This window comes from Electrona antarctica (genome assembly GCF_951216825.1).
Source record: "Electrona antarctica genome assembly, chromosome: 7".
In the NCBI taxonomy this organism is placed as follows: domain Eukaryota; kingdom Metazoa; phylum Chordata; class Actinopteri; order Myctophiformes; family Myctophidae; genus Electrona; species Electrona antarctica.
The window spans coordinates 20,082,701-20,099,474 of record NC_136812.1 but is presented as its reverse complement, the minus strand read 5'-3'; the positions used below and the strand labels follow the sequence as shown (position 1 = coordinate 20,099,474).

The following is a 16,774-nucleotide window of genomic DNA, read 5'->3' as shown; positions in this document are numbered from 1 at the left end:
ACATCAATTTGGGTGACTGTAATGCAGCAGACAATGGCAGTTGACAAGTCAACTTTCAAAGGCAGTCAGAGCCTGGCTGCAATGCATTTAAAGTGCACAAATGGATGCATAAAATATAGAAGAGAGTTGGGTCTGGGTTTGCATGATATCCAGCCATTATTAGAGATGGATGTTGGCCCATTGATACTGTATGAGCAAAAAAACACAATGATGATCTCTCTCTCTGCCAGTCTGCACTCAGGAATGTGCCAGCTAGCTTTCCTTTTGCCAACACCTCATTTTGCTCTTTGTCTGTAGGGTGACATTTCTCACGAAAACCTAGACACTGAAGAATGAAAGGTATGAATTGGTATAGCACCTGAGTGCCACAGAACAGGATCAGTACATTCTCAGAGATTTGAGGGTAATGATGTGTTCAATGTGTGCATATGTGCGTGTCTGTGTGGCAAATGCCAGGGGAAGAGACGGAGACAGTTCCCATACCGCATAATCAGCCATTACGCTGAATTGCACCTTGCGGTGGGTGTCTCTGTTCTGGGGCAGAAGGAAGGGCGTTTCATCACATTCCACTGTTCAGTGGCAGGTAACACTGCAGCACTGTCTGCAGGTCAACGAAACATTTATTTACTTTTGAGGAAAAAAATAGTGTCTCCTTTTATCTCTATATCTCCATATTGGGACAGGGACAATTCATGTTGTTTCATTTGAAGTGAAACTATGAATACGATTTATAAGTATTTGCATCAGCATGCGTTACGTTACTGTGCACAAATGCACGTATGGCATTGGCTACTGGTCCTGATGGAAACCCTGGACGCAGTCTCTGGGTTTGCGCTGAACAGCTGACTGGAGTCCTGACGGACATCTTCAAGCGGCTCTCCTCATGTGCTTCAAATACACCACCGTTGTGGCGGACAGGTACTGAAACACTTTTCTGCAGTAAGTCTGAATGACTTCTATTCTGTTGCACTCGCCTCCATGATCACAGAATGCTTTGAGGACCTCAGATGGAACAGAGGTGGTTGGATGCTCCCATCCATCCATCCATCTTCAACCGCTTATCCGTAGTCGGGTCGTGGGGGCAACAGATGCACCAGAGAGCTCCCATCTTGCTACCATCTACATCATTTCTCCTTGAAAAAAGGAAAATGCGTGAGCACTTCAAAGTGTTGTTCACAATAAAGATATTTGAAACAAACAAAGGGTCCGTAATTCAAAAGATCTTTCCTGGACCCTGTTAACACTTTTGGGGCCTTAGATTCATCTATCCATCCATCCTATCTAGGCTGCCGGGATCGATCTATTACCTTTGGAGCATACGCCGAAGTATTTGCAGCTTTGATTCACGAAAATCCGGCGGAAAATAGTCCCATGGTTTGTTGAGAAAAACCATGCCGCCATTACAATGCAAAACGAAACCACCCTGCACAGCATGTTGTAGTCCAAGCAAACCCACCAATCACTTGCATTGAACTCATTTTCCCAGAAGCCTTAGCAGCCCAGAGCATGGCTAGATTTCCGCTCTTTAATTATTAAGAAACAGCGAATTAAACACATTAAACAAATAGCGGGTTTAGCGTATTACGCAGCACCGACACATGGATTAAATAGCGGGGAATGCGGGTTACGCAGAACAACTGTTAAAAGAACCCACCATTCTTTTTTTCCTGTTTTGGAAAGTATTCAAAGCATGCTGAAAAATAAATACCTGAGAGATTATATGGCTGCCAAAGATGTTTTAGTGACACAGCTATTCTACTTACTATTTGGACAACAAGACAAACAGAGCATCCGTTTCCAAGCAGATGAGGTTTATTGACAAGTTATAAAATGAACTGGACATGTCTATTGCAACATGAAGTAACATTTCATCAATAACTTTCATAATAATGCAAAATCAATAGTTTACATTAAAAAAGACATTTCAGAATCTATGCACTCAGAAAATGTTGCTACAAAAATGCTTTGATTATTCACATTGGCCAAGCATGGGCCATGACAATGATACAAAAATTAAGACAAAAAGGAGATCTTTGTACAAATTATGTGCAAATCAAAGGTTTACTACAAATTAATTACAAAACTTACATACTATACACAAAAGGTTTGTATTAACATTACAAATGCAGAGAGAAAAACTATAAATACAAATATTTTGGGGCTTCAACTTGGTCAAATTGCCATGAATGTCCAGAATATCACATAGGTTGGGAGGGTGTTGTAAGTTGTGTGTGCAATGTGCATGCATGTTTGGAAAAATGTATGTTTGATAAATGTACATGGCATTCATACAGCATCGAAACTGTAGCTTGGACATGAAAAATCAGTGGTTGGCAATATCTTTAAAAGATTAGTGTAATTTGTAAATGGAGCCTTGTCAAAACTTGTGTAACAATTGTACATTCACAGAAAATATACATTAAAAAAAACATGAGCTTTGAGGTCATTTTCATAACAGAAAAGACTAGGTTAGCCTACTTTGAGCAAATAGAGACAATGTCTATCTATACAAAACAAACTATATATAACCCTGAGACACAAAACACAGGAAAAAAATGACATGATTTGCAGCAACATCGTGACTTAGAATAGAAATGCATCTTCTTTTTAATCATCATGGGTCACATTCTCTCGGCCAAGTTTTTTAACTTAAGGAAGAAGATACAGATTTAGTTGACCAAAATTGAGGGACGTTTGCGTCCAACTGCTAAAAATACAGAGACAAAGATTGCTTCTGTGCACAAAATCATACACTAGCCAGAAAGCGAGGCATGGCAAAGGCCGTATTCGGTCAGCAGTCCAAGTAAATTATACCTGAGAAACAGAAAAGCGGCCAGTGTCAGGAGAGGAGCATGAGCCACAACAATACACAAGTATATACATGCATGTCTTTATTTTAACATCGGTCGCAAAATGAAACAAAATGGCATCCTCCTCATGCCATCATAAATGAGTCAGTGACAACACTAATGTCGTCCCTCCAGAGTTCGACGAGTCTCAAACTCTTTTTCTGATGTTCTGCGATTATACAGTCAGTCAGTTAGTTGAACTGTGCTGGATTGATACGGTCAGTTCTTTCCCTCAGTTTGTTAGCCCCAGGAAGAGAAGGTCTGAACAACTAAAACCTGATTCATACTTTGTCGCAACACAGTGTCAAAATATAACATTTTAAAGGTAAGAAAGTGACAGCCAACGTTGATAGCTTGCAGTTTCCCACAAGGAGACATGATCAGGATACAGATCAGGTGGGGAGAGGCCGGAACGGGGGTATGGGCCGGGCAAGGAGACACAAGGCCTGTAGTCACAGAGTCACTGAGCGGTCTCCCAGAACCTGTGTCTTTTGGTCCTGCAATGCAGAGGACATGCAATTCATGCTGGGTTGTACCGATAGCCAGCAGGAACACCCTCCTTACCCCCCTCTTCTCCTCCACACCCATGCAGAATTCCACAGCCATCGGAGGGAGACACATGCCTGCATTCCAGACATCACTGCTGTCCGATCTGGGAAGAGAGAGAAAGAACATGGCGTTAGGCATGCAAAGAACTCTTGAAGAGCCACTCTATGGGAATCCTTCAGATTTGTGTGAAGGCGGACCACATGACCGTAGGGCAGTCTGGACATGCTCATAGAACAGAGAGCAATGTAGTCATTCAGATTTACAGATCAGCTTATCACCATACCACATTATCAGGCTTACCCACATAGCATTAATAATGCCTTAGGAATGGGCAGTATTTAGCCAAAGTCCTCCAGGCATGCAGGATTAAGCAGCTCTAACCATTTATGTCATTAAGAAATAAATTAAATATCCCTTTTAGTGGATAGAGTTAAATCTCTAGGTGATGTGCGTACAACGGATGGACGGACACTCCAAAACCTGAATTATAATTTATTTACTTACTACAATATTTATTGTACATTTGGGGGGTTTCAGCTCTCCCTTCTCAGTGCTGATTAGCATCTAATTTGGAGTTCCTAAATGTGTTGAGCGCCAGTTCTGCACTGCATACGTTGTGGTGAATTCTTTGGCTACCAGAGCTGGAATCTCTCATATCCCATCCCGTCTCTGCGGCCTCAGAGATATTTTAGCATCTAATTTTCCCTCCCCTGCTGTTAAGATGGAATGCCTGAACATATCTTTTTTGGGGTAGGAGAGAAAAGGAGACTGAAATGGATCTCTCATTTGCATAGTTTTAACGATGCAAAAGCTAGCAATGAGATTCTGCCAGAAAAGATGAAGTGTGTCTGTGTGTGTGTGTGTGAGTGTGTGTTTGTGTGAGTGTGTGTTCCATCCTGAGGCAGACAGATAGAGGCGACATAGCCTGTCTCTGCTGGGGGCTTTTTTGGTCGGCCTAATGAGCTCTCATTAACATGGCTGTCTAAGCCAGCAGATATAACTAAACCTCCACTGAATGGTAAGCATCTGCCAGTTACTGTTGAGTACTGAAAAACTTAAAAACTAGCCATTCAACTAAGAACTCTATAACTATCCAACTAGAACTCTGAAAAAGCGATGGAAGCTTTGATTACTTCTGTGAAGGTGTGTGTGTCTGCTCCTCTTAAATTCTACTGCCATTTTAATCTCTTACGAGTGCACATGATGCAGATACCAGACATCTAAAATACCCATCCACTCTGCTCCACTCCACGACAATGTGAGCAGCAGCTTTATATTGATAGTATATCGCTCCATTGCATGGGAGAGGGCTTTCAATCCTTTCATGTGTACTCATGTACAGTATACCTGCATTCCTGTTCACTTGCCACTTGCACAATCTCAACTCATTTAACCACTTGAGGCGCAATGACATTGGTTAGCAGTTTCGGTCGTATAGTCAGTATAGTCACCGTGCCATGACATAACTCCAAATATCGGTGAGATATCTTACTCTATTGATTAGAAATTGATCTAAAATAGTTTCCTGGTTCATTTACATTTCACGGTAAAACAGCTCTCAAAGTCACTCGTTTAGCACATAACGCAAAGAAACCAAATACTGCTAAAATACAGTATAACATCGCAAAACCCAGTAAGGCATTTAAAAAAGAAAGACAGCCGTCAATGTGTGTTGATTTTGCCATTTGTATTCGGAAGTAGATGTGGACTGGATTTGCATATCCAGATCTTCAAACGGTAAAATCATCAGGAAGTATAAAAGAACACACATTTGTCGTTTGTGATGTTGTATATTGGCAGAATCTGCATATTTATGTGAAGAAGAGTGATGAAGGAGACTATTTTGTATAATTTCTAATTAACGGAGCAAACTAGACAATATGTGGAGTTACATCACGACATGGCAAATACACATGGTAAATACACAAATCTAAACGTCTAGAAGTGTCATTGTCCTTTAAAGTTGAACCCCTATATTCAGTTCACCAGATTCCCACAGGCTTTATACTAGCCTAGGCTCCTTCCCCGTTTTCATTATATACTAAATATCTTCGCTGGAAATAGCCAATCTACAACGTCACGTGTTGCTTTGTGAGATTGTAGATCTGCCTCTTTTTTTGTAATTCAAAAGTTTATTTATTTTTCAAATGTAACCTTCGGAATAGCTACGCAAAGGATTCATGTGGTCATCAAGTACCCTAAAATTAATGAATTAGTTTCATGAGAAGTTGTATCACATTTAGTTGTAATACACACACACACAAACACAAACACAGCCTCACTGTCATCAGTTCAATAACCATCAGACAGCACCTTCCCCGACTGCCATTATCCAACCTTGACTCAGTCATTACACAACAAGAGTACCACTGTCACCAGAGATGAGCTCTAGCCTGTAAATCAGTCTCTTCATATTACTTGCCAAGTTGCCAGCCAGGTCACGGTCAGTTTGACAGAACCCTGGGTTGTATCAGCAAGGCTGTTCAGCTCTCAACCATATAAAAAAAGAACACATTCATTGTATAGATAACACAGAGAGGTAGCCGTAAGCAGGATAGCGAATACAGTCTCGGTCCCTGCTTGTAGGTTCCTATCCACAGCACATATTTGTGGATTGTCAGATATCCAAATCTTATCTAACCATGCCGTTACATATTTCATATAGCCCATGCTCCATCTAGCTACATATCTGGCTTTCTCTACTGAAATCACACTGAAATCATGGAATTTAATAAGCATGCAAGTGCATGGAGGGATAAAGAAATCAAATTTACACAGTGTTTCCAGCCTACTCCACATAACAGTTTGACTGTGGATCACGACATTCCAGACTTTTGTTTTGTTTAATTCGCCGTTTTTTGATAACTTTTAAGGTTTCCGTCAGACATCCGTGACACGTCACACGTTTGGATCACATAAGAGGGGGGAAAAAAACACAGACGCTCGATTCCTAGGGCTTCTGGGAAATTGTAATTCTTCAAAGGTTAGTGAAAACATCGACAGGGAACGGGAGTTTAATTTAGATTAATTTATAACGCAGTCGACGTGTTAATGCACTATAATATGCACTATAATAACCATAGGATTTCTTCCCATCGTGAAGTCTGTGACCGTCACCAGACCAAGCAGCTGTGCAGGACAAAACATGAAATGACTGGAACACACTACACACACGTCTTTCACACGGCATCTTTCTGCCCCATATGGGAATGTGGTCAGATTGGCTGGCTTCAACATCACTGGAACACAAGAAAATAATTACCAACCCACAGACTTTTGTTTGATGGTAAGAACAAAATGCCTCCAGCAAAGAACGCATGGATACAGTGTGGGGGCACAAGTACACAGTGGAATCCACTGGAGTCCACTCTGCACACACCTACAGGCAGGCAAACAATGATTTCAGAGAAGAAATGTACACACTTCCCCACTCCAAAGTGTGTACTGTTCCTTCCTGTACATCATGTAGTAGGTCACAACCACATAGGTTTCATATCATTTAGCAGGGTGCCGAATCTGCCATAGTCGAGTGGTTAAGGCATGTACCAAATAGGGCCTGACAGCCGAGTCCCTGGTTCGATTTCCGGGTTGGGCGGACCTTTGTGGTTTGTCACTCCCTGACTATCTCTCCTCGCTTCCCCTCACTCTACACTGTAATTATCATATCAATAAAAGGCAAGAAAGCCAAAAATCTGCATTTAATTTCTCCACCAGTGCCAAGACTAGCTTCAATAGAAATCTGATGATTTCCTGTAGAAACTAGGCAGACTTCACAGTGCTTGCACAATGCTTAAGGACAGTCATTTCTATTCCCTTTAGCTTTGTCATACCATCGCATCAACATCCCCAAGAAACCCAATTACCCACACCAGAGTCCCCATCCTTTATGTGTCCCTCGTGTCCATCAAGGTCTGCATCATGTTTACTAATGTCCAGCTACAATTACACTGTATTGACTAACGTATTTCCAGACAAATCCTCATTCATTTACCTCATGAATTTACATGAGTTTTAGGGTTTCATGTTTATAAATAGGCCATGGTTGGCGTAGCAATAATGAATAACACCACTGATGCAGTGTGACAAATCCTACCAATCAGCAGTATCTGCCACTGGCGGGCGGAAACACGTGTACGTCCAAAACGGTTACTTTTCAGGAAGCGGAAAAAATAACCTGTGTGCTAGTGGATCCAATGTACTAGAATTTGGTCGATTACATGATTTATAGAGGCATCACACTGAATAACTTTCAACCTGGCATCCCTATTGCACATGTCTTATGTGTAAAACAAGCTCACATCGCTTCGTGACTATTTAGGGCATTAATGTATTTAAAAAATATATATACACTCACACACACGAAATATGGAGATAAAGGCATTCTGGCCGACAGCAACAATAGTCTTCAGTGCTGGATTGCAGCTAGCAGCGGGCACAAAGTAATGGCGCTGTGACTGAATACCAGCCACTCTATTGCTACTTCAGAGAGACAAATGTTACATAATGCAGATTAATTACAAAGCGTCTCTAAGCCCAGCTGGCTGTTCTGAAAAGACCCCAGCTAACTGTATGACAGCTCATCTGTTTTTAAAGGAGTTAATCAAATTAGTCTGGGAGATTATTCAGCCACTTTCAGCATCTTTCTTTACCCTTTACTTTTTTGTCACTCTCAGCATGTTGAAAAATAGACCAATAAAAACTCTATTAGGTTTATGCAAATTTCAGAAGCCGTGCCGAGGGCTGTAATGTGGCAGATTGATTACTCAGGGGACCGTAGACACATGATGTGCGCGTGCTCTGCATCTGTACAGTGTGTGTGTGTGTGTGTGTGTGATGGGGTTGACCGAGAAGAGGGAAAGGGATAGTTGTTGTACACAGATGCCACAATAAAAGGCTCATTCAGCATGCGTTGCTGGTGGCCCTCACAGCCAGACATTAATAAAACATTAGAATAGAGTGTGTGGGCCTGTGGGGCCCCTCTTCTCCTCCTCCTCCTCCTCCATGGTCCTGCAGTGACCTCTCCGTTTTACAGCAGCTGTCTGGGGATGAAGTCACCCGCCCCACCCCACCCCAGCGACCTTTGACCCCCCCAGGTGTACCCTAGTATCACACAGAACCGTGCCCTCCTCATAAGGGCTTCATTTGAAACCTTTAAAAAGGAGAATGCTTGCGTCGGTGACTTTTGGACGTGTGTTTGCTGGGGGAGTGGTGGGAGGAATGTATGAGTGGATGGAGAAGGTGGAAATGGGTGCAGAGAAGAAAGGGCAGCTTTACAAGTAGACAACTAAATAGCCATTTCTATGCCTCTATAGTTCAGTGGTGTGTGTGTGTGTGTGTGTGTGTGTGTGGGGGGGGGGGGGGGGGGGACCATGCTGAACTTTGTGCAGGAATCTCCAATTACATTCTGTCTGCCTTCACTCCACCACAAACTAATAATGCAGAGACAGGATGAAGCAAAATATTACACTCTATATACGATAATTGTACTGTGTCCACCACCAACTACCATATTATACACATTACTGGCAACTACCTTATTAAAAGTGAAAAGCATATATTAAAAGAACTTAAGAAAACAACTAGCTACAACAAGCAAAAAGGTGATGAAAGGAGAAAGTCAAGCTGAATAACCAATGCTTTATATGTCGGTTTCGTATTTTGTGTCTCTGTCAAAAATAAATCTTTGTTTCATCTCTACTCTCGGCCATAATAACAAACAAGCCATAATACTTTCACATTTACAAATACTTTTCCATCAACAGTGGGTTCTGGTCTGGCCATGCAGTCTGCGGTTAGTCACATCTGGGGTAATGCAGGGATAGACACGAGGTGGTGACGACAACACTGGAGCGGCCTCATAATAACAACTTAACAAGCAGGGCAGACCCAACAGAATGCCTGGACAAGTTGAAGGCTTTATATTTATATTGTTGTACGCCCGTGTTGTGTACCAAAAAAAAGAAAAGAAAACAGATCTACAAGCCCATGAGTCACGCGTTGTGAGCTTGTAGATCTGCTATTTGTGTCCTCCACCATTGTAAGAGGATGTATAAATTAAGCATAAAACCTGTCAACTGCAAAGCAGCATTGACAAATTATTGCTAATGGAGACCCAGGCCATACCTTCATTCCTCCCAAATTAGAATAAGGATGGCTGGCTTTTTAAAGGACAGGCCATGCCAGCAATGTGATGCCGGTTTGTGTGTGCGTGTGTGTGTGTGTCATACAAAGTTTCACAGCTCACAACATTACTGGATACTGAGGAAAAACAGACCCTGACTGTGATGGTTTTCAGCCCCTCATAAACATGAAGATGCAGGCACACAGACATACATACACACACACAATTATTTCTCTCTCTGACCCTGGTTGAAAGTTGACAGCCTAGGGAGCTAAGAGTACTATTTTTAACCCAACGTTAGTCGTGGCTGCCAAACGGTGCAAAATATAGCCCAACTGCAGCACTGTCTCACTCTTGTTTTTCCCAGTCCCAGAAATCCCTCTTCGTTTTGCCCCCCCCCCCCCCCCCCCCCCCCCGTCACGGGTGAGAGGGAGTCTAGCGTCTTGGTGCCGTGGCGTCAGAGGAACAGGGTAGGATGCCCGCTTAACAAGCAAGGCTTCTGGAAATCTGAGCTTTTTCCATGTCAGTTGTAATTAAACATAAAGACTCGGGCAGCAGGATGGTTGCTACTGTAACTCTTGAAAGCTCATACGGATTCGGTGCCTTGATCTTTCATTGCCCGCCTGTCTGTCTCCATCCCAGCCAGTAGCCCCAGCCCAAAAATCTAAACTAGCATGAAAGCAGTGTATATACCAGGAGCCCCATGCTGCTAAGCCCGGAGTTCCTCCTCATACAGCTGTTTACTGTAGGGAGAAGTCAAACATAAGCCCCCTGCTTCTCATAAATTTGCTGCCGCTCAGCTTTTCTCTCCAGCTGCTTGTCAGTGGCACACAAAGGGGTGCTTTTAAATTACTTTCCCCATTTTCCTTTAGATGAAGACCAGCTGTTGAAGATAAAGTACAGTAGAACTTGGCCAAACTAAACGGCTGGACTAACAAACTATGCAGAAATTCAATTCAAATTCAATGATTCAATTCATAGTTCCACTTTTAGAGCATATCCGTGGCCATGATATGGGCATACCCAACAATAGATGCCAAAACAATGGGAACATTTCCATTTTTGTATATAGCCACTTCTTCCTTTGAACGAAAACTACTACCCTAAGATGAATATAAATCAATCTTGATTTCATTAACCTGTTTGATTCCCATAGCTGCATGTTCCTCCAAACACAGTTGATTTTGATTACAGAACTACTCTGTCTACTACACCGTCTGGATGTCATTCAAGATGACATCCAGACAGTGTATTACTAATTTTAAACTTAATCAGCACACTAAAATATGTATCTGAAAACATAACATGGTTTAGAAATAAGTCACGTAGTAGCAAACATGCTGAGCTGGACGTCTGTCTCTCACTTCTCTTAACAGGTATTAATTAATGAATTATTCCACCACTCACTGCCAGTGTTTTTCAGTGTAAACCCTTAAGGTCCACTGGGACCCGAGACATGAACCGGATGTAAAGAAAACGCAGTGTTTTGTCACCGACGATCGTCTTTTACCTGGAAAATACATTTTGTAACCACAATCGGTTCATTAGTTATGGGCCGATGAATAAAGCTCATCTGTCCAGAGCCTGGGCAGAGGCCTTTTTTGGCGATTCTGGACAACCATGGATCCGACCAACTCAAGGCCGGCACTGCACTCCCTGTGGTGGTGTGGAACGTGTGTCGAATTTGAAGTCAGTGGGGCGAACGTTTCTCGAGTTACGTGGATTACAGACGTACGTACAAATGTACAGAGACATGGTGCATTTATAGATAGATTAATTAATTAACTATCTAACTTGTTAGCACAAGGACGCAGCTAACAGCAGTGGGTTACACTTTCTCATGTGCTCCAGTTTCGGTATCAGTGTTTGTTTTCTTGGCTGAATGACTGAAGCTCTGTGGCACTGCTCTTTGAACCATATTGAACCTGTAGCATAGCACGCACATCAAGAGGACAGCATACCCTTTATGAAGGCACAGTGAGCCCCATTCAGAAAGGTTAATAAAGGACACCATGCCGCTTTGTTTGCTTTTGTGGAATGACAGTTTGACATTAGAAGACTATTACCCTAATTAAGAAGGAAAAAACTAAAATGTGATGAAAGATGAAGCCGTGTTTGAGCTGAATATAATTCAATTGACTAGAGTGGCAAATAATTTTGCCCCACCTATTGCATCAGTGCCAACAATAGATCACAGGACGGGCTTCAAGTCATGAAAACAAAACGAGATCTAATATTGCCAGTCGACTCACAAGTCAAAACAACCTGGAGAATATTCTCAGTTTTCCCTATCCATCTTCATCAACCCCCCTTGCCTTTCCTTTCCTTACCCTGCCTGAAAGCCAATACACCTCAGGAAAAAAATTTATCATCTCTTATCAGAGTTGAAATGACATGAAGCTATGAAAAGTCAGCCACCTGTCTTTTCATCACACAGACTTTCCCTCGGGCCCTAGACATAGAATGTTACAAATCAGTCGATCACTTATCACATCTTGAAATGGATCCTTGCCCGCTGTCCTGTCTAATATTTACTCTTATCTGCTTTTATTACTTTGACTAGCACTGATTGTTGTGTGTTGTGGACACAGATACTCCATTAAAATGTATACATTTCCTTTTGTTTATCCATAATTACTCCGTTTTTGCACAAAAGCACATATTTTGGATAAAAACTAACATCTAACCACCAAATGGCATTTTAAACAGCATATGTCGCCTCACTTCAGACAAATGACACCACATCTTGGAATACATTTCAATGTATTGACTCATCTGCAATTAGTTTCTACCTTGGGCTTGCCCTGCAGTGCACCCTGTCAACTTTCATGCCGGCCTTGCAAGCACAGACCTGATCCCATTCCCTGCACCATCGCTGCTCACTGCATTCAGGGACTGAGCACTGCTGTTGTACTGGAGACTCTACAGTGTAGAGCTCTGTCTGTAATTACTAGCCTCGGTGACATTCTTCCTTCACTCTAAACCAAGACTCCTCCGTGTTTATTCAACACCCAGCAGCTAGATAATGTGTAACTGTAACCACTGGCAACCCTGAAAACAGCTACAGGGGATTTTAAACTGACCTTTTCCACAGTCAAGTGTCATAAACATGGGTCCTGTTCAGTGAAGTACAAGTTGGTCTTGAAAGTCATTCGATTTAAAAAAAAACAAAAGAAAAAAGAAAACACTTCTTGTTTGCTATTCCACATTCATGTTATAGGCATTTAGCTGAACAACATAGGGGTGATAAGATAATGATTATTGCTAAAAGTAAAGTAGGGATGGAATCCCACTCAAAAGAAACACATTGACAACGATAGCGATTATGTAATTTTAAGAAAGTCAGTGAACTCACCAAAGAACCATAATCATTCCTCTCCTCTAGGCTGAGAGGTACTTCCATGTGCTGACAAAGGCAGTGGGGATGAGAGAGTAGGGAACACTGGTCACACTGTCCCAGGAGTCAGACGACGGGTCATAACAGTCCAGTGTCTTGCACCTCTGAGCCCCGAAGTACCCCCCGACCACATAGAGCCTGTTCCCCGACGCCACCGCATGGCAGCTGATCCGCTTGGCCGTCACGTCGCCAAACTTGGACCACTGGTATGTCTCACTGTTGAACCGGTAGGCCGAGCTGGCAGAGAATTCCGTGTCCCCACCAATCACAACCACATGGTTGCCAACCACCGCTGCGGCCGTGTAGCGCCAGAGCTGCGGGCAGGAGGCCGGTACCGTCCACCGGTTCTGGACCGGGTCGAAGCACTGGACTTTGGGGAACTTATCTCTGTTGACGCTGGTTCCCCCGAAGGCAAACAGTTTGTTTTTGGCTCCAACCACAGCAGCGTTGCTCACCCCTTCTCTGAGGGGAGCCACAAGTGTCCACTTATTGGTCTGAGGGTCATACTGTTCTACCTGTTTGAGAGAGACAGACGGGGAGGCAGGGAAGGAGCCCGTTAGAGACGTGTGTCCTCCCACGACATACAGGATGTGGTCGAGCTCCGCCGACCCATGTCCAAACCTAGCAACCAACATCGGTGCCGCTTTGGACCACTCATCGTGTAGTGTGTCGTACACCCAGACATCTTTCGAAGCCCCGTTCTCAGAGCCACGGCCCCCAGTAACATAGACCTGAAATGAGACGAGAGAAAGAAAGAAACTGCATTAGGAATATTTTTATAGACATTCACATATTAAGGACATTATGTACATTAATTAACACGCAAGAAAATACATTATATTACACACACACACACTTCACATACCTTACAGCCAATGGCACAGGCACTACACTCTTTCCTTGGGCTAGGGATGTCCGTTTTTGGTGTGATCTCTTTGGTCTTATTGTCGATCATGTAGATCTTATCACACATGAAAGTCTGTCCACCCAGGAGCAGCAGAGCCTGGCTGACCTTCCTGGGCCGTGCGCAGAACCCCGTAACGATGCCGTCGTTCTGGAGGATCCTCATCTTGCAGCGCACAGCGTCCTCTACGATCTCCCGGCCGACCTTGTGGCCCATCACGAGCTCCTCCGAGGCGACGTTCTGCAGCAGGTACGTCTCAGGAAGCAGAGCGAGGCGGACACAGCGCAGCAGCTCCGGCAGCTCGCTGTGCCTCCGCTCCATGTCCGCCTTGACCCAGTCGATGACGGCCTCGTACACCAGGCTTTCATCCTCCACCTCCAGCTCCTCGCTGAAGATCAGCTCCTGCACTTTGTCCCTGGGCAGACTGAGGAAGTCCTCCGTCCTGTAGAGGGCAGCAAAGTCAGCCAGGCACATCCTCCAGGACAGTTCGTACAGCCTGTGACACTGGTGGGCGTCCGACAGCAGCATCATCCCCAGGCAGTTTGACGGGTGAAGGTTCTTCTCGAGGAACTCTGCCGCCGCATCCATGATGTCGTGAAACTGAAGCATGTCGCCAGCTTCCAAGAGTGACTCAGCGTTTTCCTCGTTGATGAGGATTCGGGCTGAGTAAGCGTAGTCGAGCAGAAGCTCAAGCACCTCTGGGTGGAGAGAGTCATGAAAGTCGACTTCAGCGTCACGACTCTCCCGGAGCCCGCCACTGAACATGGCCTCGAAATAACGACTACACGAGGCCAGGACGGCCCTGTGGCAGGGGAATGTTCGGTTACCAGCCTTCAAGACCACGTCTGTGAAGACTCTCCGTTTGCGGAGCAGGTTGAGTTGTGTCAACAAGCTGTCGGCGTGGGACGTCTTGTGGAACAGATGGATATTCATGGAGCCAGAGCTGGACCGGGACTTCCTGTTTTCGTGGTTACTGACAGACATCTTGACTTGGACCTGGAGAAAGAAAGACAATGGGGGAAGACATTTTATCAGTGGAATGAATAACTCATTTCAAAGTTATGTTCCATTTGTTTTGAATAGTTTGGTATAATCCAGGGGGAGATTGAAAAATACACTACTCTCACGATCTGGTCAGTTTGATGCGAGTGCTACAGGGATGCAAAAAGCTCACTACACTCCCTTTCCAAATGAACAGAATACAGTGTTCAGCTGATGATTAAGAGCAAAGTAAAAAGCCACACGATTGAAATTAGTCATACACCTCATATCAGTATGCTTGGTGAAAGCGGAAACTACCATAAGACTATCACAGGGATGAAAAGTGATCAGATAAGTGCCATTCATACAGGAAAGCATGTGTGCGTACTGTGTGGCAGAGTGATATCAGTATGTTTAAAGTCAAATCAATAAATGTGTCTGATCTGAATTCATCTACTCTTGTTGTATCCTTGGGTAATTAATAAGAAGGTAAGAAAGCATCTGAGTGTCAAATACATCCATGCTCAACACCTCTGTCAACATGCCATGCCTCTGAATCACCTCTACGGCATTTAAGCCAATAAATTCCTGGCAAACTGCTCTGTTCCCATGTTGGCTCACACATACAAGACTGAGTGTGTCAACGGCTATTAACTTTCAAGAATATCTGATGACAACATGCAAGGACTGTACAAAAGATAAAACTGATTATTTTGATTTTGTTGTGTATAATTCAAACTTAAATCCAAGAGAAAACATTCTACAATGTGTAGCGACCAAGTCTACAACTGGATATACATTTGTTATAACTTATAATATCATTATAGCGCCTGTTAATATATTTAAATTAAATGTATGTAGCCAAGACAAGGTACTGGTAGGTAGGAACTAAGACGTAATAAAAAACACCATGACAGCTTGAAGACTAGAGAAGAAATACACGCTACAGTTTGTTATAAGTAACTCTTCTAAATAAAATACTGTCTACTACTCAATGTGACAAGAAACAAGAACCCATGGACTTCCGTGGGATGTGAGCCCGGGGGCGATCTAAAGCGAACCCTGCGTGAAATCCAATTCGTTTTGTGCAGTAAATGTAACCCTTTGTCAGCAGGTCGGTGTGTGATCAACTTTCCTCCGAAGTTAGCAACAGTCCGCAAAGCTCAAACTGCGGCTACAACTGCCAGCTGGAGCATAGATCAAAGGGTCGGATGTTACAAGCTGTAACCAAAGTAAAACACTTCGGAAGTTCACTAAATGGCAAACAAGCCTAACTATTTATTTGTAATCCACCTTACCCAAGTTGTGTCTTTGTTGACCGCTGGAGCACAGCAGAAGAACGAAGTTGCTCAGATGTTGCTGGCCGTTTCTCAATTTCGACAAAACTGCTTTCCGACCCGCAAAGTTTTTGGGGAAAAAACATGTCCCGATGAAATGGATGGTTGATAACCCATCGCGGGCTTCGATGTGTATTCCACGTTATACGTACAAAACGTTATCAAAGTTTGGTAGCTTTTATCAAACCTCTCCGGGCTAACTAACCACAGCCGCGTGGACACCAGGCAGTAGGCAGCAGCAGTCACTGTGTGATTACTGTGATACTAGTGACGAGACCAAAGGCACTAGTAGTGTTCCATCTGGCTCCTCCTACTCTTCCCCAGATTCATGAATCTCCCGAGTCCCAACATCCTTGACTGACCAACAACAGCCCTATTCATTTCTGTGTTTATAGCATGAATAACATGTTGACCGACCGCATAAAGATAATCTCAACCGAAACACAGAGCTAACCTAGATATTCCTAACTTAATAACTTTTCTAGCACAGACTTGATTCTCAACCCTTATCATTTCAATAAATTATGACTCCCAATTTAACAGGATAGTACATAGTAGTATGCATTAATTGTGTGTTATCTCTTGGAGTGGAACCCCGAATCTAAGAACATTTTAATTGATATATATTTTTATATT

At 43.3% G+C, this 16,774-nt stretch overlaps 1 protein-coding gene across 1 annotated transcript; it reads right to left on the bottom strand.

Moving 5' to 3' along the window:
• Positions 1–1,794: 1,794 nt before the first annotated feature.
• On the bottom strand, positions 1,795–16,438 carry enc3 (ectodermal-neural cortex 3). Its single transcript, XM_079506795.1, has 4 exons — positions 16,100–16,438; positions 13,782–14,816; positions 12,875–13,647; positions 1,795–3,501 (listed from the first exon to the last, which is right to left on the bottom strand). Exons 2-3 carry the CDS (start codon positions 14,802–14,804, stop codon positions 12,901–12,903), a joined length of 1,770 nt encoding a protein of 589 aa, XP_079362921.1. The 5' UTR covers positions 14,805–14,816; positions 16,100–16,438; the 3' UTR covers positions 1,795–3,501; positions 12,875–12,900.
• Positions 16,439–16,774: the final 336 nt, after the last annotated feature.